This window comes from Balaenoptera musculus, chromosome 7, assembly GCF_009873245.2.
Source record: "Balaenoptera musculus isolate JJ_BM4_2016_0621 chromosome 7, mBalMus1.pri.v3, whole genome shotgun sequence".
In the NCBI taxonomy this organism is placed as follows: Eukaryota; Metazoa; Chordata; class Mammalia; order Artiodactyla; family Balaenopteridae; genus Balaenoptera; species Balaenoptera musculus.
The window spans coordinates 17,122,445-17,148,185 of NC_045791.1; the positions used below are offsets into that span (position 1 = coordinate 17,122,445).

Here is a 25,741-nt window from a genome sequence, read left to right on the forward strand (position 1 = left end):
TACCCTCTGCCAGTGGTCCCAGCGCACAGGCGCACAAGGCAGTTAGGACTCAGCCACGGCACACACATCTGGAACATGCCCTGAACAGACTTTCAGAAATATCACATCATGAGCCACTTCTACTTCTGTGTCCTCTATTTTCTCCATCCCATCCTCTGATATTTTGCTGTTTGGCTCAGCAGGGTGGTGGTTTTTATTTAGGACTACCTCTGCTCTGGAACTTGTGTCTACTACCCAGAGAGAGATTGTATCCACGTCCTTTGAGGCCATCCGATCTAAACTCCTCCCATGGCTTTTTTCGCACCCTGCACAGGTGTCAGTCACCGTTTATATTCTACCTTTTCCCAAAGTACTGAAGCTTATACGTGATTTCTCTCTCTCTTTCCCATCTATACCTTCCCACCTCACCTATCAAAATACTGTCTATTTTTACAACTCAACTCAATTCCCAGGCCTCTTTTTAACAAATAAGCTTCCTTGCCCAGTTGTCACACATGTGTGCACCTCCATACAGATGTCGGATTAAGATGACAGGACACTAGAACTCAGAAGATGAGCTGGAGAAGGAAGGCATTGCTGCCTCTCCCTTGACCTTGAACTTGAGATGCCCAGACGTGATGGAGGACACTGTGGGGAGGTGGGGAAGGCCCATCAATGCCATGTGGGGCAGGCAGGGCTGGGGTAGTTATGCACAGAAGTGTCCTCTAAGCCGGGCTTTTCATCCTTTCAAGGGCACATAAGTCATCCCAGATCTTGTTAAATACAGATTTTGATTCAGTAATTCTGAGGTGGGGTCTAAGATGTAGTATTTTAAGAAATTCCCAGGTGCTTTGATGCTGCTGGCCCAGGGCCTGTGCTTTGAGTAGAAAGCCCCTAGCCTAGGAGGAGCGATGAGGGACGATTACCTCTCGTGTGGATTACTTGGTAGCAAGTTGTGTATCTCACAGTGTGACGTGGGCTGTGCTGAGTAGGATGAAAGGAATGGTGTGAGCTCTCCCTTGGAGCAGTGTACTGGGGACGGTGTGTGTGTGTGTGTGTGTGTATGCGTGTGGTGGGGTGATTACAGAGTAATTCTTTGCCAAGAAGAGGAAGGGGCGAGTCCTCTCTACTGGGAAATTCTCCCACCTTTCCCTGACCTTGGGCAATCAATGTTGGAATTTAATAAGGGACCCAGAATCTCTGACATCATGGCTGAAAAGTGAGCTCCTCTGCCCTGAAGTTTCTTCCCTCATCAGCACATGATTATCATGTAGGATTATCTGCTCCAGTGAATAACTGTTCTGTGATTGAGCAGTTGAACCCCAAGGCCACTTATAAGGTTTAAATCCTGGCTCTCTCACTGGCTAACTCTTTGACCTTGGGAAAATTATTTAAGTCCTCCATGCCTCAGTTTCCTTCTTTCTAACTGGAGATAATGAAAGCACCTACCACATAAGATCAATGTGAAGAGTGAACAGCCCCTGCCAATTAGGAGTAGTAAACTTAATGATACTCAGTAATTATTAGTAATAGTAAAACTTAGTAACTGTCAGGTTTTATTACTATTACTAAAAATGTTTCTTTTTTTAATATGTGTGTGTCTTGGCTTTTCAACAAAATTATACTTTATAGCCTCCCTAAGGGACCATGCATTACACTTCCTAATATGTCATCATGGTCTTACACGTGGGCGCTGTGCTGAGAAACAGCCAGAAGTGGGTGTACTTTATTTCCACGGGTCACTGATGTGACCTTCTGTAGAGACACACCAGTAGACACTTTTCTCTATTCTCATTCTCCATCTTCGCCATGTTCTTCTGTGGCCGTGGCATGCGGCCAAATACTTAAGAACGCGAGAGGGCTAAAGCAGCGGAGATCTCGTTATGGCTCCAGGCTGTTAGCAGGTACTGTGTTATGTACGTTTTATATATTATCTTATTCAATCCTCACTACAACTCTCAGAAAGAGAAAAGAAATATCATTTTTTCTCATTTTCCAGATGGGGAAGCTGAGGCACTGAGGTGTTACAATCTTGTCCAAGGTCACCCAGTCAATACAACATTGTGATGTGAGGCCCAGGTCCCAGCCGCTATGATACAGCTCCAAGTAAGGCCCCTGCCAATAAGCAGGACCCCTGCATGTATACAGACTTCCTTCCAAACATCCTCCTGAGAAGAGTCGTAATTAGTAATAGATAATGATTATTATTAAAATTCTTCTTTGCCACAAGATGTATGTTGGTTTCCGTTGCAACGTTATCTTAATTGTGTTGATTTAATTGGCAAAGTATACCGTTTACACTATTCAAAGTGTCTTTTTCCCGTAGTGTATTTTAGATTACCACCTTGAAGCACTCATATGCTTTAACATCCTTACTATGAGAAATGCAATACAAAATCCATAATTTTAGTTAACAAAAAGGAGAGAGACAGAGAGAATGAAGGCAAGGATTTCTTGGATAAAAACTGCAACTTAAAAATTCCTGATCTTAAGGCCATATTATAGATTGGATGCCATTAAGGTCTTCATGAATGTTTAAAGTGACAGCATTCCACTGACATTTAATTCCAATCTAACTAGAGAATATTTACCTTCGATATAGACTCTCCTAGCTACACTTATAAAATTATACAGTAAAATAAACGGCCAGTTATCCACACATGTCCATCTGTCATTGTTTTAAGCCTAACATTTTTCAGTATATATTTATTTGGCTCTTGTGTTTTTCAAGATACTTTTTTTATGTCAATGAGAGTTAAAAACCACGCTGGTTAAAGTTTTGCCAAATAAGCACAAAGATAACCCTAGCTAAAGAAAAAAAAAGTACAGACCATGAATTTTTAAAAGTTCATACATAATATATCATAAAAGTAGGATGAGTAATATGGGACATGGGCTTTAATAAAAAGCTCCTTGGCCATTTCTCAGAGACTTTGAGATGTAATCAATACCCAAAGAGGTATCTTGGGGACGAGGCAAGATTTATGATATTTTTGCCGAGAGTGACACTTTCTGCTTACTTCATCAGCTGGGGGACATGATATTGAATTGCAGAGAACACAAGAAAGGAAAGTATTTTTAATCTGCCTGACAATGCTTCAAGGATGCGCTTTATGGTTCACTTATGACATCATTTCTGATGCAGGAAGAAAAATAACAACCTGAACAAGTGTTCTGAAGGCGACAGGGAAACTCACGTGCATTTCAACATCAGTTCGTGAGTGCGTCAGACTCCGGCTTCTTTCCACATCTGAGAGCAAATCCCCGGTTGAAAGATCTAAGATGCGTGAGTGAAGTTTCTGGGTAAAAACAGGCAGAAATTTTGAATAGTGTTGATTTAATTGTTTGTTTCAAATCTTGCCTTGGACAGGTAAATCTCAAAAGAGTTGACATTTCTAGATTAGATAACACGTATCCTAACTCAAAAAAGTTTATCTGACTTTATCAGTGTTCTATACATACACATGTGCAATTACAGATTATAAACAATAATCACACTTTCACAGTCTGTCAGTATGTGTTGGAAAATAAGTAGTAAGGAAAAAGAAATAGCAAGTAAAATGTGACTACCCCAATACACTTATTGGCTTTTGATATTAACATTAAATTAACTTTTGATATTCACATTAAAAAGCACTCACCATGTTAACCTTATTATGTTGAGTAGTGGTTAAAATCTGAGCAAATAATTATAAAAGTGACCTTATTTCTAAACAGCACTGATCTTGTGAAATCTTCCCTTGCACACATTTTAACTCAAAGTCATTAATGTCATCTGTTAGGAACAATTAATGTGAATAGAAAATAATTGCATCAGGGATCTGGGGACTTGGAGGGCTTTGTGCATTAATATTCACATGCTATTCGATTATATACTCAATTCTTTATTTCAGCTTTGCTTGGGTGGCCTGCTAAACCAGGGACATTTCACTATATTAATCTTTATCCTAATTACTAAGGCTTTTCTGTAGATATTAAATTTGATCTTTTTAATTGCAAATACAATAAAACTTGTGATTTATGTCTAATGTTTCTGCTAGGCTGATGACATTTTAAAAATGGTACTTACAGCCTGGTTTGTCTTGGTTACAACTTTTGTGACTTCAGACACTAAAAAATCGAATCGAATAAGTAAATAATGTGGCTGAGATGCCTCCCTCACCTCTGAAAAGTTTTTCTATTCCTTTTCCTCCCAGGAAAGGCCTTGCTGCATACTGGTGTTGATCTGGGAAATGTCTAGTTCTCTGCCAATAATTAATGCTAGGATCATCTTAGCGTGCAGGGGTTGCCCCAGGGTCACTTTGTCCCAGCAGATCCACCATGTTGTCAGCAGGGCTGTAAACTCCACTAAAATGAGCCATATTTACTGTTCCCCATTTGACTTCCTTCAGGTTGAACTTGTGTGAAAGCCCTGTGTACCTGGTTAGTTAGTCACTCAACAAACATCTATTCAGCACCCACTGAAGGATAAGCACTCTGGTAGCATTGCGCTGCATCCATCTGAAGGAATAAAGGCATTTTTTTTTTTTTTTCTGCTATGGATCAGTTCTCCTTCTTATCAGTAGAGCTTAGAATCATTTGCTTCAGACTTATACTCTTGCTTCTCTCAATTTGTGTTTGTGGAGTTACTTTCACCAAAAAGAACATAAATCCTAGATATCTGGTTTTCCATTATTTTGAAGATTCTAATTTCTCCAACAATGCTAAGACATCAGTAGGTAACTAGAGCCAGGGTGTTGTTTCCGCACAATATTTATAATCCGTATCTCGAGCTCCCTCTAGAATCAAAGATCTTTTAAGCCCCGGGATCTGTCGCACAACGTGTCATACTCAGTAAGTACCCAACCGATGCTTGCTGTAGTCCGTAAAGAAAAAGCTGTCCGTATTTTCTCCACCCACATATAGGTTTTAAGGACTGAGAGAGTGCCAAAAGAATGATAACATTCTAAGACTTACGAACACATTTATCAATATGCAAAGAGTCAAAGAATTTATGGGAAATGACATTCAACAAAAGAAATGATGATTTTGAGTGGTATATCATGTGATTTGGGGGAAAGAGTCCTTATAGATTAGATATCTGACTTCTTATTCAGTTCATGGTTACACTTCTTACCAGATATATGATGTCATCGCTTTGCTTTCTGCATGAATATGTGTATATATAAACCCATCCTCCTAAATGATGTTATATTTTAGTTATTTTTATGCAAGTGGTCAGTTCTCTCCATGGAAATAGGTAAAATCATGAAGGAGAGGGGACAGATCCTAGGGCAAGGGGACCTGAGTTTCAGCCCGAAGGCACAGATTTTACCAGATCTCAGGATGTAATTGAACCTCTTTGTCTCAGATTCCTTGCCTGTTACAAAGGGATGGAAGAGGCTAGTTAACCTACCTCTCAGGTAGGGAGAGGTATTGCCACAGTCAGAAAGGATAATAAATAAGATAGCACTGTGAAATTTACACAGTCTTATACCAATTAACTGTCATAACTGAGAGTTGGTAATTTCTTTTTTTTTAATATCTTTATTGGAGTATAATTGCTTTACAATGGCGTGTTAGTTCTGCTTTATAACAAAATGAATCAGCTATACATATACATACATCCCCGTATCGCCTCCCTCTTGCGTCTCCCTCCCACCCCTCCCTATCTCACCCCTCTAGGTGGTCACAAAGCACCAAGCTGATCTCCCTGTGCTATGCGGCTGCTTCCCACTAGCTATCTATTTTACATTTGGTAGTGTGTATATGTCCATGCCACTCTCTCACTTTGTCCCAGCTTACCCTTCCCCCTCCCCGTGTCCTCAAGTCCATTCTCTATATCTGCGTCTTTATTGCTGTCCTGCCCCTAGGTTCTTCAGAACCTTTTTTTTTTCTTTAGATTCCAGACATATGTGTTAGCATACGGTATTTGTTTTTCTCTTTCTGACTTACTTCACTCTGTATGACAGACCCTAGGTCCATCTACCTCACTATAAATAAGAGAGTTGGTAATTTCTTAAATGCTAAGGTACAAATGAATCTTTTGTTGTTATGGTTTACATGTATGTAAGGAGAATAAAAACTGACTTAGAGGAAAATAGAATCTACTTCTGTGTTAAGGCTGTAGGTAAGAAAATAAAAGGTAAATATCATCCTTTCACATAAATATCCTTCATGGTTAAATAACCACAAAAGCTCACAATCCCATTAGGTGTTATACTTTTATAATAAGTATTTTTATGAAAGGTTTATATTTTCTACATATACATATATAATAAGTAAATTCTCATAGAGAGAGGGATAGAGAATATCACTTTTCAAACTGGTGTTGTGATGTTATCTGGCCTTAATTCAGGTCTCAGTGAAAAGTAGGTAGAATGTATACATGAGGAAATCAATTAAAATCATTGACAGAGTATAACTAACAGGAGAGTACCCCTGCCTCTTCAAGGAAGTCCACCTGCTTAGTCTGAGGGCAAATTCACTATCACATGACTACCTACCTACAGTTCATGTTTACTGAATAAGTGTCCAGTCAGATAAAAATCTCCCACCTGAAAATTTTCAAACTTGAAATCTTTAGCCTACGAATCTGGATGAATCCTGGATTTGACTCGGACATGATTTTGTGTGTGTGTGTGTGTGCATATGTGTGTGTGTGTGTGTGTGTGTCTTTGTGTGTGTGTTTAGACATGAGAGATAACAATATTACTCACTATAGATTTGAAATTGACCTCACATCACTTCTTATACTATCTCAGTAACTGAGATTTCACTTGGTCTTAGAAATAGAGACTCCCAGCCTCACACATTCTCAAACTAGAGGCCAGTGAGATCTTTTCACTCAAATGCTTCCTTTAATGGTAACTGTTCACCCCTCCCTTCCTGCCAGACTGGTTTCATTGTCTCTAGAATGGGCCCCTCTCACTTCTGGGCTGGTGCTTTTGTCCGTCTGCCTATAGCACACTCTCCAAGTTCCTGCCCACCTGCCTGAAAACTGCTCACTATTCAGGACTGCACTGAAACCTGCCTGTAAGGTTGTCTGTCATCTGTAGCCCCCAGTGGATTCCTCACCCAGATGGATTACGTCCTCCATCATTTTGGCCCTTTATCTGAAGTGCGTAATTGCTGAATTGCTCCTGTATTGCAGGGTCTATTTCCCTAATGGGGTGACCAGCTCCATGAGAATGCAGGCCAAGCCCTCGATTTCTGCTTTGTCCCTGTGGCACGGGCTGGCTAGGTGTCATGGAACCCATTCCCTCTTCCCTCTAGCCACACAGCTAGACTACATTTCCCAGCATCCTTTGCAGTAGGTGTGGCCATGTGACAGGGTTAGTTCCAGCCAATGGGGTATGAGCAAAAGTGATATCTGTCCTGGCCCGGGAATATCTCCCACATGCGGTGCTCCACCCTCTTTCCCCTTCCACCAGTTTGATGCAGCCGACTCAGCACAGCAATCACAGAAGTCACGTGTTGAAGATGGAGGCAGCAGGTAGGAGGAGTTTGGATTTCTGAATAGTCAATGGAAAAGAGCTGCCCTGGGACCAGAAGTACCTCTTTTGGACTTTCCATGAGAAAGAAACTTACACTGGGTTTGAGCCATTAATCATTTGGGGGTTTGTTTGTTTGTTAATATTAACTGGCTGATGTCACCCTTTTCTGAGATAAGCACTCTATAGCAAACAGAGCAGTCACTAAATAAAGACACACATACACAAATTCATATGCACACATCATGTATATACACACATTATATACACATTCAGAAACACATATTCACATATGCATTTTCAGCTTCATGGAGAAGAGGCCTACTTCGTGTCACTATGCAGGGGCAGGGGTGAGGAGTTGTGTGACAAGCCCTGGTGTAGCTCAATCCACAGTCAGGGCACATGCCTCACACCAGAGTAAGATACCATGGTCAGCTTTGGGGACCTGGCAGTGCCAGAGCAGCCAGGGCCAGAAATACAAGCTGGGCTAATAATTTTGGGTGGATTACTCTGCCTTCAGTCAGCCAGCTCTATTTTCTATTTTACAGTTTTGAACCTGTAATTCAAGGCCGAGAAGGACTGCACCTGAGACCAGCTATGCATTATCTGGCGGGATGGAGGTGGAGTGGCCCCTTTCACAGTAGCCCAGATGGCTTTGCAGCTCTCCAGCTAATGATGGCAGCCGAGGCTGAGACCAAGGTGTGCCTGGCCTTTCAGAGTGAGGCTGGAGGGCTGCTTTGCCATTTTTTGTTTCTCTCCTCACTCACGGAGCTGCACTTCTTCAGATGCTTAGTGAAGGCTTGTTGCATTTAATAGAATTCTGCCTTTGGAGTTTTGCTCAGTACCGAGACGATGTCACAACTGGAAGGCAGTGATTGCTGAGGCCAGGGCGACACTGAGTCCTTACTTAGTGACACAAGGTGGGGTTAAAAAGCAGATTATCTGAGAAATGTGGGTAACACGGGAAACCATACTGGAAAAACCAAGTGAAACAGGGTAATGAGCAGCTTTTGTATTTATTGATGTACTCCCTAAAGTTTGAAAAGGATTGTGTGAAGTTTTTCATTTCAGGATTTCAGACGTAAAGAGGAACATACAAAAAGGATTGTTTAACCATCGCTCTCTTATCTTCGTTCAGATTTGGTGACAGAATTAATCTAATACCATAATCACGCATACAATTATTCTCCTCTCTAACTAAGAAAACCAAATACCTGTAAAAAAGAAATTATGAGAGTGACTATGGCGTATATCTGATTAATGGACACTACCAACACGGGTAATTTAGGTTCAGCCACAAAAGGTGAATGTGAATTAGTGTTTTTAACCTGATCTGCTTCAATCCCCTTGATTTACTCAAGCTTGGTAGATGCTACAGTACTAAGATCCTGAATTCTACCCTGTCCTGTTTTATATTCTCTAGAGTTCTTTCTCCCCCTTGTGGAAAAGGTCTCCCAGTCAAACGGGATGGCTTCTCTGCCCACAATTCTTGAATTCCTACTTTATTTATGAAGTGATGAGTTCTGCTATTGCCGAATGATCTAGGGCTCAACCTTCTTTACCGACCACATTTCCCTGAATTCTATTCCTAATGCACTCTACCATCCATCAGAAGGTATTTTTCTACTCTCAAAAAAGTTCATGGTAGGGTATTTAGGAGTGGAAGAATTTCTTGGGATTTGCCCACGCACCATTGGTATCTTTAGCCATTCAGCACTCTCCCCAAGAGACACAATAGCAGCAGCTGCCCCTGGTCACTCCTTGCCTCGGAGCCTACGCTCACCCGCTCTTGCCCACCCCCGTGCTGAGCGCCGCTGCTCCCACTGCCCTAACCTGGCTGGTTGCTCATTTGTACTTGACCTTGTTTAGGAATCACCCTCCCTCACAGATCTAGTTGTCGGAAAAATGGGGCGTGAGAGGATGGTCATGTCCCAGGTCTCGGGTGAGTCCCTGGGGTGGGCCACCAAGTTAGGGTCCTTGGCTTCGTGCAGGAAAGAAATCAAAAGCGAGCCGTGGTAAAGTGAAAGCAGGTTTATTTAGAGAGGTACACACTCCATAGACAGAGTGTGGGCCGTCTCAGAAGGTGAGAGGCAGCACTGAAATATGGGTGGTTAATTTTTATGGGCTGGGTAATTTCACAGGCTAAAGAGTGGGAGGGATTATTCCAACTATTTTGGGGAAGGAGCAGGGATTTCCAAGAATTGTGGCCTTTCCAAGAATTTTTGGCCTTTTATGGTTGGCCTCAGAACTGTCATGGCGCCTGTGGGTGTGTCATTTAGCTAATGCATTACAATGAGCTTACGATGAGGCTCAAGGTCCACTGGAAGTCAAATCTTCTGCCATCTTGGGCATCGTAGGTTCTAACCGGTTTTTGTCGTATCCTGTTCTTCTTAATGTTGTGTCATTCTTTTAATAGTTGTACCCTGCCCCCTTCCTTCCTGTCTCATTGTGGCCTGGATCCTAGGCTGATTTCTTGGATGAAGAATTTACTGCTTCGTCAGCTGTGGCTTTGTTTTCACACTGTCCTGCCTCCACCTTGGAGATCTGATCTCAACTCACAGCTTCCAGAGAGCTTCCTAGAGCCCCACTCCTGCTCCCTCAATTCAGCCCATGCTGGTCCCCAGGCAGTGTGTTTCATCTCCTTTTATCCCAGCACAAGGGAAGCAAGTCTGGAGTACGTAATTATGAAATCCTATGAGCATCTTTGGATTTTGCCAATTTCATAGCTTTTCCTATGAGTTCACCTTTCTGGATATCCTCTGTTACAGGGGTAGAAAACATGTGGTGGATTTGGTATATATTTAAGAGACTTGTTCTAAATATGGCTTGAATTAGACATCTCCAAGTGAATAAGCCTTGTTCCTTCTGTTGGGTAATAAGGCAGTTTTCACAGGTATGCACAAGGCTCTGAAAGGAAGTTCGAGGAAATCTCCTAAAATGACTCGAAGCCTGATTAAGATAATTTTTCTTTGGAAGCTTTACTCCCCAGATGATCATCCAAAAACCCCCCAAGTTTTATCTTTCTCACACACTAGACTTACATTTTTATTTACATTTTGCCACACTCCGAAATGTGATTTTTCATTAGCCCTTCCAAACCCCATCAAGAGATATTGTGGCAGACCCCTAGTTCACATTTCAGAGGTTTCATTCTGTTCCATTAAGAATTTATTATAAAACTGAACATTACATAACTGCGTATTATGTAACTGAGTATTATATAGTCCTTCCTTAGATTCACAAAAATTTGAGCCTAGGACAAAATATTTTTGGATAAAAGCTGATGTTTAATTAATTATGCCACAATTTCCGTTTGGGGATACAAAGATAAAACATAATATCTGCATTCGGTCATCTTGCTGATGCGACACAGAGCGTGTCTTTTGAATATTCTCTTAGAGGTCCTTTAAAAAATACGTCCATCAAGATTTGATCTCACTTCAGAGTCTGAAATTTTTATAGCTAATTTTTTTTTAGCCATCTACACCAGTCCTTGATGCAATTATTATTTTCCCTGACAACTTTCAGACTTGCCCTGCATATCCGTCTTTCTGTGACCCGTTTTGAGTGCATTCCGTTTCGCTCTGGATGGAGCCTCTGCACATGACATGGCTCTGCATCCTCTTTTCTACTTCTCCCGGATCCAAGGTTATACACGCTTTTGAAACAATTATTCCACAGCTATATTCAAAACCTTCTTCAAGGGTCCCTGCTGCCATGGCAACCTGATTACCCAGTAGCTGCCTAAGGGAGCATTTGGTTTGGTTACTAGGAAGTTTATTTGGGGCTTCTGCAGCTTAGACTGATGACTGGAGTGTCTCAAATCTGTCCTATCTTCTGAAATTCCATTAACAGTGCCCTGAGGTCCTGCTGGGAGAGGACCAGCAGGATGATGGATGAGGATATAAACAGCAGACCTTGCCCTCGGAAGTCTCCACTCTAATTAGTCCAACAAGAAGCATTCATGAAGCATCTACTATGTAAGAGTCCTGACTATGAACAGACTCAAAGAAGCCCGTTAGTGGAGGCTATGATATGAATGAGGAGCCCGGACACACAGATGAGAAAAAAACAGAAGAATTTTAAGGCAGGATATGCAAAAGAGGTCATGGTACAGGAAGAGTGATACGGAGGCGGGGGTGGTGAGGGTAGGGGTCAGTGTGGCAACACAGTTAAATATAAATAAGATAATATTCTGTGCAATAAAGATTCAGGCCATAGGGGCTTAGGTCTCCCTGTCAAGCTCCCAAATCCCTTGGTCTCTTTACATAAAACAAACAAAAAGGAATCAGAAGTATTTAATATGTAACAGCAAAGTGACAGGTGTTGGGAAACAGGATGTACGGTAAGGGCTTCAGCTCACTCAGACCTGGGAAGAGCCAGTTCCGAAGAGTGGTTCACACCTGCCTCCCAATCCTAAAACTCTTTGAAGCTTCTCTTTTGTCTTTTTCTGTGACTCTGATCTGAGAGAGGAAGTGATTCAGCACAGTCTGAGCCTATTCTGGGATCTAAGAGATACAGAAGTGCCTTGAAATTTCCATTTTTATCACTAATTACTTTAACAGGTACTTTAATAAGTGCTTTCCAATTGCCCCTGCTGTTTTGTAAAATTATCTACACTGCATTTTATATTTTTAATCAAGCTTGATTTTTGAAAACTCTCCTGGATTTCTGAAGCTTTTTGACTTTTACATGTGGGTGAACAAATTTTTCCTCTGATTTCACGGAACTAAACGAATTAGGGAGAAAAACAACTTGACCTTCTATTTTTACCAGACCTATTGGAAATAGCATTGATGGTCACTGAAGTCCAGTGCACTGTTTATTAGGAAGAAATGATTTACTTCCTGCCCTATGGGGGAAGAAGGGCACAGAGTGAAGTCCCTTCCCTGATCTTATCTCATGAATCCTCATGCTACTGTGTGGAAGAAGCTAAGATCTTAATTTTTAGGGATGAAGAACTCAACCAATACTAAGGATGGTATCCAGTGTCACAAGGTTATATTCCAGTAAGTGGCAGAACCAGGATTCTCTCCCAGATCTGCCTACTGCTAAGTCCAAACTCTACCACATTCTGTTCACTTTTCCCCTGAAGGAAGGAAACTGATATCCTCATTGGTCTCTTTTGCAAGATGAGTTGCTTATTTCTGCCTGAGTGCTAAGCCCATAATTTGGGTCACTCCCATTAAGTGAACTATGTTGCCTTGGGAACTTTCCTGCCCAGAGCCTTTCTCAGAGGCAGATAATCGATAACCGAAAAAGAAATAATCATAACAACAACAGTAACAACAATAGCTGAGATCACTGAGCTCTTTTTAGCACTAAGTATCTATTTCATGCATATTATCCTTGTAAATCCTTATCACAATTCACAGTAAGGGCTGTTATTATCCCCATTTACAGGTGAGGAAACTGAGGCACAGAGCTAAAAATATTGTCTAAGGTCATATAAATCATATTTAAATCCCAGGCAGTCTGACGGCAGAGATTATACCATTAATTCTACAATTAAATCTGGTTAATGATAGCTTGGTAGAAACAACTTACTAAAATAACAATATAAATTAATTAGACAACAAGATAAACTACATAGAATTAAAAATAGAAATAACTCTAAGTACAATGTGATATCTTCACTTACTATGCTTAAACATAAATCATTAATTTATTCAAAAATATACTTTCCTTATGAGGATGATTATTATTGATAATATTTTTGGTATTGGTGATGTTTCCTTCTTAGGTCTCTACATTCTTTTCAGGGAAATGCAGTTCTGTATATAAATATTTGGATCTAACTGAAAAATAAAACTGAAAAAAATAGCAAGCATTTATAGAGTGCTCGCTACATGCCTTGCTAAGGCACAAAAAAAAAAAAAAAAAAAGACATGATTTTTTTCTTATTTAATCCTTAGGATCACCTAACAAGGTAGAATCTATTATGAGCTCCACTTTTCAGATGAATAAACTGAGGAACAAGGGAAGTTAAGGAATTGTTCAGGTCAGGGATCTGAACCTGGGAACAGACTTCAGGGCCTCTCATGACGTCCTCTGCCACTATGTCCTCTAATCCAGGGTACAACGATGGACAAACACAGTCCCTGCCGCTAAGGTGCTTGTGAGACAAGCCACCGGGCACCCTCAATGTCATGTGCCATGGAAAACTCAGCAGGGGGCTCTGGGAAGGCTTTTCCCGGGAAGCGATAGCTAAGTTGAGATTTTATGAACAAGAACTGATGATTCAGGGGAAGAAACCAAGAAAGGAAAACAGGGCTTTCTGGGCAGAACCTGTACAAAGGTCCAGAGATGAGAGAGAGTGACATTTTTCTGCATATGGCTCAGCAGGACGACAGAGGCGAGTTCAAAAGGAGAGCGGGGAGAGGGATGTCTCAGCAACAAGGGACCTGCGGCCAGTCACACGGTGGGTGAGCAAGTAGAGGGGCTGGGATTTGAACCCATCACTGTCTCCAAAATTCAAGTTTCCTCCCCTCTTCCTCTGCCCACCACACATTTTTTCCTAATGCTGAACTTGGCTGTGGGCCTCCATGGCCCTTAGGTACGTAAACAAGCACTGGAAGAAGAGACAGGGAGGGTCCCTAAGCCAATGTGGACACAGAGGCCACACCCACAGCTTCTAGCCTTCTCGTCACGCTTCTTCCCGAAAGGGGTGCCAGGGGTTTCCAACCAGGATCCTCACTCACGCCGCATGCTAGGGCTGTGCAAAGAGCTGCCTGCATTCCAGAGATCTCTAGTCAGTAATCCTGAAGAACTAGAGTGGCTCCTTCTGTGATGCCAGAGTGCTCTATGATTATCCAGGCTGCCAGCAGGCAGCCAGACCTGGGTCCCGCTCTGTCCTTGCAACTTCGATGAGGAGACATAAACATCAAATGACTATTGTTTGACACTAGAAGAGAAACTCCTAGGAAGAGAAAGTGCCCTGTCAGTGTTTTGGAGAACCCAAAAAAAAAAAAAAAAATCATGCAGAATTATTTATAAGATGGGTGCCACTTGCCATGATTAAAGGAAAGATGAGAACAAATGAAATGCAGAGTTTGGGAGATTACATAACCACTGGGACCTTCACAGGCTATAAGAGTCACTCTCACAGTCTTTCCCTGCAGGGAGTTTGGGGTAAGACATAGATCAGAGCGTTGATGAAGATGACGTCGGTGATGAGCCCTCATCTGTATTTTACAGCCCGAAGTCCTGGTTCTAGTGGGACAAGTTGCTGGAGAGTCCAATTCATTTCACAACATTTGTGAAGACATATCAAGTAAAGGCGGTTTCTGGCTGAATGTTCGGCGAAGGCCTGTAGTCTCAGCTCCTTTGATAGTTAATATTAAGTTGTGTGTTATCAGGGTTTCAGACTCATGACTTCAGTTGGCTTTATAGGCTTTGTTGCTACAGATCTGAGTCACAGTTTCTCTGTAGCTCCATCCCCACAGCAGTTTTTTTAAAATCCACTCTTACTTTACCCCATGGTAAGAAATGCCTCAGGGTATTATAAACAATCAGTTGAAAACTGTTATTTATGTGGCTTCCTAATAGCAATTTGAAATATAGGGCATACAATTACTAGCTTACAATATTGTTCAATATTAACAGTGGGAAGGGTAATATGTAAAACAGACATTAAAGGATTAGCTGTAAAATACATTTCACTGAGCTAAGTCATTTCTTGGCAAATGGTAGTTTCCAGCTATTAACGTAGGATTTATCAAGTCGAGTGGATTTATTTTTATTTTTCTATCAGTTTGCTAAATATATTCTATATTTAAATTTCAATTGTGTGTGTGTGTGTTTCAAGCAAATTAGGAGGAACTGTTGAAAACAAACTCTGAGCTAGAAATGACACCAGAATTTCAAGTCAAAACTGCTCCTCGATTTCCCCAGCAAATCCTCTAGTAAGTTGACTAAAGATTCAGCTGTAACACCCAAGAGAAAAGTACATGATATGATATTACAAACATCTGTATGACAGATTAGGGGGTTTACAACTGCATCAGAAAATTCAGTAAAAAGGCATATCCTCCACAAGACATAAAACAATGCTTCTACCATTTTTGCTTGAGACTCAGCAGGCACAGAACACTTTGTTCTCATCAAGCATGTTCAGTAAACACTATGAATTTGTGAACCAGGCACCCAGAAAGAAGGTCGAAAGAGAAATTCCTAATCTCCTAGGGTGGAAATTGTGAAGTATTAAATGGATATTTGATGCATAAATGCAAATAACATAATCTCTCTATTTTCTTCTGAGACAGTCACCAGTTACCATAATCCTAAAATTATTCTGTGTTCTCAAATCCCTACAGATTTATTGATTTTCATAAATTGCTTTGATGGAAACGTTCTTAAAAGATGCAAACTAATCTTGCTCTGAGTTTCCTTTCATTTGATAACATGTGCAACATTTTCAATCTCAGAGAATACCAAAAGTGAGTTCTTATTTTTCAGAGGAATTGGTTAGAGATCTATAAATAACTATTACAAAGAAATTGGTTATAGATCTATAAATATTACAAAGCATTATAGAGACAAGAAACTGCCCTTAGACTCATTTGTGAAACTACGGGAAAGTCCAAATTGCCAAGAAGTAATTATTATTTAGAATTCAGGATCCATTTTGAACACTTGTTACTAATCAGCTAGTTTTAAAGATAATAATTTTCTTCTCAGACTGTAAGTTGGAAACCACAAATATTTCTCCTCAAATGCCCCATGTTAATAATTCCAGGGGCTTCAAATCATTTATTCCATATAAATCTCTGTTTCCTTGCTCAGCTGTTTTATGTGGGATGCTGTAGTTCTTTTCATAAATACTTTTCTATTGATCGAAAACTAATGAAATAAGACACCCTCTAACTTGAGTGCATAAAAGTATCATCATTGTGTAAGATGTGAATCACTTATTCAGAAAGCTGGTGGTTGAGTCCCAGAAGATATCTCGTCCAGTGTGTCATCAAGTGTGAAGTTCAGATCCATGAGCCACGTTCATTGTATTACTGAAACACCTCAATTAACTGGAATCCAATGGACCCAAACCGTTGATTCGTTGACATATTTAAAACAAAGAAAATAATAACTGCAGAGTCAGCTGTTCAACATTCAGTATAAATCCTGGGTTCAGGTTCACAAATTAGCTACTCTCCCAGACAGCACATGGCCCCAGGTGTTACACTGCTTGGGTTCAGATTCTGGCTTTGTGTGGCTTGGGGCAATTACTTCATCTTTTAAGTCTTAGTTTCCTTTATAGATAATAATAACAATATTGGTTCACAGGAGTTTATTGAAGACTGGATGTTCAAGAGAAGAAACTCCCAAATTTATAAGGCTGTGATAGGGACTCCATTCATTAAAATGCTTGGGACATATTAAATGCTCAATAAATGTTAGTTTTTTTCAGGACCAGTGACATAATTTGTGGGGCCCAGGGCAGGGGCCCATTTGTGAAAAAGACATTAAGAATTTCAAGATGGTGACAGGACAGCGTTAAATCAAGCACAGGGCCCTTCTAAGCCCCTATGTGACTGCACAGGTTCACACCCACGAAGTGGGCCCTGGATATCACCTTCTCTGATAATCATTAGACTCTGAAAGACACCCCTTAATCACACAAGGATCTAATTTGTTACCTTTACTAAGCTAACTGGGGTAAAAGTGGAATTTTGAATTTTAAAATAAATTTTCAATAACAGAGTAGTATGCTTTTCCCCCCCGTCTATCCTCAAGAAGTGACACTTGCCTGCCCCTGCAAACAGTCGTGAAACAGCTTCCTAATATGAGAATCACCTCCAATGAAGAACCACCGTTTTGGTAGCACATAAGTAATGCCCATTTGAAACTCCAGAAAGTGTCAACAGAGGGTACCTGACGGAGGTAGAAAAAATACATATAGCAAGGAAAAGTCAGTTTTGTCAATTCTAAGTCACAGTTGCTTTACAATCAGAACGCTAGGAGTGACTTCAAAGTTGCTGCCTGTTTTCATGTGTTCCCTTTTCTGTCCCCACAGGAGGTCCACCCATGCCCTGAAAGGAAGTCCTGCCTAGACAGGAAATCTGGGAGGACTCTCCTGCCAAGGCAGCAAGGTGGCCCCAGGTGGCAGTGGGCAGAGTGACGTTTTATATTCACATTCTTCTTTCTCTGCCCACCCCCCTGAATCCCTGCCCTACTCCTTAGCGACGCCACACGCCTTAATGCTCCCTGGTTTTCTTGATCCTGAAATTCACTTGCTGACGCTTGTCCTGTTGCTGTCCATGGTCCTTAACACGACACAGGGTGGAGGACCAGTTCTTAGTAAAAACCCTGGACAGACAATCAATAAAGGCGTATAAAATGGCAAATGATGACTTCAGAATTCTATCCCATATAACCTTTCCTGAGAACTGACAGTTTCCTTTGCTACTGCACTCTCTGGACATGGCCTCCCGAAGATACAATAAATAAGAGCACAAAGTTTCTCCTGCCCCCTCCCTAAACTGCCGTGACTAGCTATAAATTACCAGCTACAATAACAACTGTTACTATATTGCACCACATGGTACTGGTACCACATATCTTACGATATGAAAGTCCTTTAACAATCTGTCTCTAATTAATTTTAGCCTGGACCCACTTGGTCACGTGCCACCAAAGTACCATGTAGCCTGCGGCTCGTCAATGGAGTGACTGGAAGAGTCTTCAGTTCCCTTTCACATTTACCTCTTGGATGTGTCACTAGACCCCAGAATCATCTGAAGGAACTGGGCAGTTCTCAATCCGATCTCATTATTGACATTTATGTTGACTGATGTTGGCTCTTACAGAATTGGAATCTGCAGATCAATTCTCTGATTAGATTCTTTCTCACTGCTGCCATAATCATTTTATCACACAGGCTGCTGCTATCAAATGCTGCTTTATCACTATGAAATGGGGCAAGCTAAACCAGTTCCTCTACTATGCCACAAGAAATAAGACATTCTCCTGGTTTTAAATCTTCCTTTTCTCAAATTTGAAGAAAGTCCCTGATAATTACATTCCTACAGGAGTTAATTTGAAGTTACTGTCCCTTAAAACTATGTTCCATGGGAGAACCAATGTTGAGTCCTACGGCAAATATACACAAGACTCCTTGAAACCTGTTTTCCTTCCCTCTCAGAGAGTTTCAGATGTCAGATTATAAAGCAGGTACCTCTGTGTGGTGACCGTGGCCAGTTGGGTAGAGCCAGTGAAGATGTCATTGTCTCTGGTAGGGTCCCAACACCTGCCCAGGAAGCCTTGTATGAAGGCGGAGAAACAAACCTTTCAAGGTGCTTCTAGCCCTACACTGTTATTAGTTGTAAGAGGGCCAAGAAAAAAGCAGTGTGGTTGTCACCAGATGACACACAAAATCAAACTCTCAAACTCGGGGTATATGCTCCATTAAGTAATGATCAGGAGTGACATCAAATATGAAGTATAGTCATCCAAATATTTTCTAAAGTCTAATATTAAACTCTGCACTTATTCCACTGGGAGGAATGAGTAGTTACAAGGACAAATAATTGTCCTTGTAACTACACAGACATGCAATTCCCAGGAAATAGAAAATACAGATTCTCAGGGCTTGTTAATTCCATGGATAGAATTCAGAGCATTCGTGAACTCTGAGGAAGAAAAGGCATCTTTAGTTCCACTAAACTTGAACTAAAATTTAGCATTTCCTTCAGCTACAAATGCAGACATCTCAGACTTCAGTGGTATCAACTGGTGACTTTGTCACTGACAGAAATCACAGACATCTTCATGTCACATTACAGTTTCTGAAAATATCTCTAGAAATTGCATATTGGAATCATTATGTAAAAACTAACTTAGAACTTCCATTTGAGCTTGTTATTTTATGCTTCAGAAATGAGGCACATGTATTATTACTATGTCATATATTTTTTCAATATTTTAGCAACTGGACCTCAATATAATCAGTTTCCTTTATAATCCTATGCCATCTATTTTACACATTTCAAAACATTATTCTGACAAGGGGACCACAGGCTTCTGTGATCTTACACAATGAACCATGGCTAAAAAATGTTTATGAACCCCATTACTTGACTGTTCCCCAACCCTCCACGTCACGTTGCATGTGACATGGAGACCTCTCCCGGCTCCGACTTTCCACACATGTGAACAAAGATGGGTGGATTTCAGCCATCCTCAGTCCCGTCATTTACCTCCAGAACCTGGAGGCAATGGCACCGGTTGGGCAAGGACCGTCCATTAATTTGAATCTCCACCAAAATAAATGAGTTTTCTTTTCATTGCCAAGCCGAGCTCTTCAGCTATGATTGTTATGTACTGTTCCAGTCGAGACCTTAATGGCATTTTAGCCCTGTGGTGGGCTCACAGAGAAACGATTTTCAAACTTCAAAAGGCCATTTAAACGTGTGCAGATGTCTGGAAAATTAATACTATTATCTAACTCTCACCCTTTGCCTGTAGGAGACAAAGAAGAGACAACGTTCAATAAAGATATTAAGGATCAGTACATGGTCATAAAGCAAAGTGTTGTCCTTCCGGGAAGCACCAGTGGTGAGAAGTGAGGAATCCAACAGTGCTTCTGAGAACACTTTCTCATTAGATTTTTTTTTGTCAAAGTCATTCACTTAATCTGTTAAAAATTTAAAGAGAGAATGGCGATGGGATGGAAGGTGGAAGGAGAGAGAAAGATAAAGATAATTTTCTGCCGTCCTACTTCAACTTAGATATTCAAGGTCCCGAGTTCTCAAGAGTGGAGGCATTCATTCATTCACAAGACAGAACCTGAATTTGTCAAGGTTAATGTTAAGCAGGTTACAGTTTCTAAAGTGTTTTGCATTCTGAGAGACTTCAGCCACATTCTGTAAAATTCTCAGGATAGGGAAGTAGTCTCATAGCTAGTTTCAAGGCTTTCCATAAAGTTTTCAGAACCGTAGTATATTCTCTTCTCTTCCTTCATTTTATTTCCAACAGATTTTCTTCTGTACGTGTCCCAGGTACCCCCAAAAGGCATGAAAACCAGACTTTTTAAAAAAAAAATCACAGAATGGGGGCTTTATATTTTTATTAAAGGATTTCTTTTAGAGAGTTCTTCAATTTGGAAAGGGGAAAGAGAATGAAAATGTGGTAAAAGACATTTTTAGCAGGTTTTCTTCTTTCAGATGGATGGAGCTGACCGTGGGAAGTTCACTGGGAACTCTTAAGGAAGTATTAATATGGAATCATCTCTCTAGATAACCCTTCATAAGAAAGCCTGAAAACATTCACAGATTGCAGGTAACACATCCTTTTAAATTCAAGAATAAGCAAGACTGTATTAGTAGGGATTGCACCTAGCTATAAGAAGCAGAAACATTGACTTTCAAGGGCTGAAACATACAGGTGTTTGTTTTCTCACACATCAAGAAGTCCAGTGGTAGGCAGTTTGAGATTTGGGGGGTTGTTTGTTACTGCGTTACAACCTAGTTTATCCTGACTGATAAAGTGAGCCAACATGAAATGCCAACCAAAAGGACCAAAACAAAAAGTAGTCTAAAGCAGGGTCATGTATTAGAAATCTCCAAATCATATTTTAATGATATTGGAGTGTTTGCAACACATCCTTTTGAAGGGGATCTTTTTCTTTCGAAGTTCAGAGCATATAAGGACAGTCTCAGGGTTGCATTCAGCTACAAAAAAAAAAAAAAGGAAAGCTTGACTTACAGTGTCTTAAGCCTAGAGGGGCTTATATTTCTCACATAGCAAGATGTCCGGAGGTAGGCAGTCCAGGGCTGGTGTAGTGGTTCATTGAAATCATCAAGGAACCAAACTCTTCCCATCTTTCGGCTCTGCCATGTTTTTTTGTGGGGGGGGGGGCTGGGGAGTTCATGCCAAGGTGGCTGCTCCGTATGCTGGCATTGCCTCCACCTTCCAGATAGGAAGAAGGGATAAGTGTGAATGAAAAATACCACAGCTGTGTCCAATCCCCTTTATGAAGAAAGCCAAAGCTTTCTGGTAAGTCCCCATTGCAGAGTTCCATTTAGGTCTCACAGGCCAGAACCAGGACCATGTGGACCCTTCTAGGAGAAAAAGAAGCTGATAAACAGTGTATGTGGCTTTCTAGTTTCTGAAGTAGAGGAAGGAAAGGAGGAGGATGCGACTGAGTGTGGTGGTCATGAGTGCTGCTTGTCAAGTACGTCTAAGTCTCTCTCCTACTGGGAATGTGTCGCCTTGTGCTTCCCGACCCCTTTGTGGTTGGGTGGGGCCATGTGACTAGTTCTGGCCAGTGAACTGTGAGGGTGGTGCTCCAACCCAGAGTGCTTTGAACAGTGATGTGAGATCTCCCAGAACTCTCTTCTTCCTGGCCTGGCGACTAGCCATGTTTGAGATGGTGTCTGCTCCGTCAGTCATATCTCCTGAGTGTCTAAGAGGTGCAGCGCGCCCCTGCTGACCCACGAGGGCCACGGAACGTGAAGAAGAAATGAATCTTGATGTCTGAAGCCACAGAGATTTTGTAACTGCTTGTTACCACAGCATAACCTAGCCTGTCCTGACTGATTCAATGCGTCAACCTGAAATGTCAGCCAGAAGGAACAAATTTGAGAGGCAAAAGTAGTCTCAGGAAGGCCACTGTATTAGCCATCATGGAACCTGATACCAGTGGGATGATATCTTGAAGCCAACTTTCTCGACCTCAAGTGCAGTTAAGTGGACTTTAATTCATAATGTGAAAGCCGTCCTTGTACTACCGACAGGACACAGACAAATGATCCCTCTCTCCTGTGTCTCTGCATAGGTGAGTGGCTAATGAACCAGAGCATGTTCAAGGTAAGCCACCAAATGTAATATGAACTTCCAGGATGACCATCCACAAAAATTTAATGTATGATAATGAAGATGGCATAGTTTATGACAAGCCTAGTTAATGATACAATTCACATGTCTGCCTTGCTGAGCCTGCCCTTAAGAAGGAGAAGAAAAAAAAGAAAACCCAGGCAGGAGGGAGGTGACTAAGAGTTAAAGCATTAATGACCTCTTCAGTTACATTAAAGATCTGATTTTATCTCTAAATATAGTATTTCACATCCTCAGCAAAGTCAATAAAAATTCATTCAATAGTGATGGGGCTCTTCCATAAGGACCCCAAAGCTACCAGCATCCAACCAGTGTAACAGAGGGCAAATCAGACGGGGGAGGAAAGGGAACACTAGTAGAATTCAATATAAAGGAGGTGGACTGCTTGACTTGCTGTTTCAAGTTTCACTGCTGCTCACATTTCATTTTAACTACTATCCTCCGGCTGATCATGGGACAGGAGAGGCGAGCCACATGGATTTATGCCAGCAAAATGGTTGGTTCCACAACAGATGGTAACACAGAATCTTATGCAACATACTCATGTGCTAAAAATCACTTAACATAACTTGAGTTAGGTTCATCTGGTCTGAAATGTGTGCAGAGCGGGGTGTGCGGCAAAGGGGACAGTAAATGGCTCCCAGTGTGACCGCTGATTCGGTCCTTTCTCGGCAGTCACGCTCTAGTTCTCACTCGCAAAGGTCAAAGGAAGACCACTGTCACGTAATGCTACACTTCCCTGGAGTTTCCAATTGCTCATTTAACAGGAGGGATGAGATAATTAATCTCTTCCTTTTGTAAAATCCAAGTATGGACTGCTTTATACACTCCCTGAATTGTGTGCATGCCTCATTTTTTTTTTTTTTTTGGTGGCTTTCATCTTCAAGTGTCAGTTTTTAAAGCAAAAAATAAATATTACATATTTAGGGATATCAATAGTTGTGGTGATAGTTACAGTTTCTTTTCAAGATTTCAATGGATTCCCACTCTACCATAAAAACGATAAACCCTTTCAATCTTTGAATCATTTAATTTTATGTATTCTTTTGGTATTTCATTTGGGAGTTATGGCGTGTGAAATATGCACCATGATGAGAAAACAATTAGTCAGCACACCTGTTGTTTATTCACACTGTATTCAGGGACGGCCTTCTGGAGCTGTTATTTTATTCCACAGCATGGTGTCAAGCAGGCGGCTTTCAGAGGTGACCTGATGACACCAGATTCTACTTTTATTTGTATTCCATGCCTTGGGCCTTGCCCTCATGTTGGAATGATCTTTGCTTCTCAAGTCAGAATCATGTTTGAAACCCACAACAGCAGTCCGTAAGATTTTTGGGTTTAAAAGAAAAATTAAAGTTCAGATCTGCTACAGGAGTGAGTAGTGAGAAAATTGTAAAAGTAGCAGAGACAATTATCATTTATTGAGTATCAACCGTGCCCAGCTAAAACACGAAGTTTAGAGATAAAGAAGTGGGGAGAAAAACAGGCCATTCTAGGTTTGTCCATAATACAGGGGAAGAAATGTTCTGTTTGCTCCCCTTCTGTTAACAGACCGTGGTGGTAGAAGGAAGTAATACACATTAAAGAAAATTTAAACTCTGCTTAAAATTTTGATTTGGGGCACATGAAGCCAATAACAAAAAATTGTAATTTCACAGCTTTGGCCAGTTCTCTGGGTGGCTATCTGGGGGTGAAGGACTATTTTATTTAAGACAATGGTTCTCAATCTATCAGACCTAATGTCCCTTGGAAACACATGTATTTTTAAAAAATTCCCCATTTACTGTTTACCAATGATATTCATAGGTAGTATAACCCACTGCACAGAAAAAAAAAAAATTAACATAGCAGGCTTGACTGCCGTCTCTTGCAAGGCCCACTGACAAGGGTGGGCCTGAGTTGGCATCTGGATTCTGGAGGGCTCCCACCACCACAGCGAATCAGAGTGGCTCACTGTGCCTAAGCTCCTTGTACAAATGATGTGGCTTGTGCTGAACACCTGCTTTCCTTCTGGGAGTCTAGAATTTTGATACATGCTGGGTAAAGGGTGCCTATGTGACCAGCCCTTAATAAAAGTCCTGGGCACTGAGGCTCTACCGAGCTTTCCCGGTAGACGACACTCCACACATGCTGTCTCAACCCAATGCCTATCCTGTGTGACTCTAATAGGAGAGTCTGGAAAGCTTGTGGCAGGTCTCCAGACTCACCCTGTGCACCTTTATCCTTCACCGAGTTTGCTGTGGATCCTGTCACTGTAATAAATATACTACTTTCAAAAAATATAATCTACAGACTCGTACTCACATAAAAGGAAAAAAATATGTAATTTAGGATAAACAATATGCTTTTCGATTTGCAAATGCTCAGGCGTTACTCCCTTGCGGGATACAATAAAGTGGCCAGATGCTTGCCCAGTGGAGTCACCACCAAAGAAACAGCCATAAATACAGACTCTTCCTGGTTTCCTGTCCTGGAAATTCAAACACAGTGAGGGCCACTGCAATCAATTATGTGCTTTCCTGCAACAGTGAACAATTCTGGGTAAAGTTTAAAATAAAACAAAGTTCAGTTTTTCTTGAAGAATGCTGAGAAAATTCAGCTTCTATTAAAACCATGCCCCCAATACTTTGAGTTTCTACATGACATGGTGTCAGGTTCTGTGCTCAGATGATCACGGGCACACATGGAGGCCTGGCGGGAACTCTGAGGCAGTGAGGTCCAAGGGACCAGGTCTGGCATCCTTGTCTCCAGTCCCTGAAACGTCAGTAGTGCTTCCCAAACATTGTGTCATCCAACAAGATGCCCCAGATACCCCCTTTCCAAGGTGTAGGACCACCCCGTTCAGAACTAATGGTCTTTGAGAACATGCGAATGAAACTAGGAGGCCCATAAGCAGGGCTTGCAGCAAATGTGAGATCAGGCAGGTGGAGGTAACAAGAGTTAATAGCACAAAGGGATAAAACAAAGAAAGTAGGAGTTTCCTAGCAGCTGAGAACAGACCTCAGTTCAGCTTAGTTCAACAAACCTTTCGTGAGCATCTGCAATGCAGTGGGTGCTGTGCAAGGTGGGAAAAGACAAGGCAAGAGAAAAGGGCAGGGAGGAGAAAGTGCTTGTATTTAGAGGCAAACAGACACTCTGGTATCCCCAGAGGTGCTGATACATGAGAGACCACTTCTCATGCATGAAAAGACCACAAAGAGAGAGTGGAAAATCTCAACTGTCATTCAGCTGGGGACAGACTGTGGAGGTACAGTCATATAAAAACAATGACAATTGTAACCGTCAAAACGAAGGCCCAGCCACTGTGTGTCAGGCCTGATCCTGGTCCTTATGTGTTATTTCAATCCTCACAACAACCCTATGAGGTGGATGTGGTTATTATTCCCATTTTACAGATGAAGAAACAGAGGCAGAGAAAGGTAAAATAACTTGCTCAAGGTAAAAACCTAGACAGT

General features: G+C 41.3%; 1 protein-coding gene across 1 annotated transcript in view; it reads right to left on the bottom strand.

The window, feature by feature from the left end:
- The window catches only part of NCKAP5 (NCK associated protein 5), a 953,343-nt gene that overhangs the window by 108,578 nt on the left and 819,024 nt on the right, over positions 1–25,741 (bottom strand). Inside the window, exon 11 of the mRNA XM_036858046.1 lies at positions 3,177–3,278. Within this exon, the coding sequence (XP_036713941.1) occupies positions 3,177–3,278 (102 nt within the window). The remainder of the gene's footprint in view (positions 1–3,176; positions 3,279–25,741) is intronic.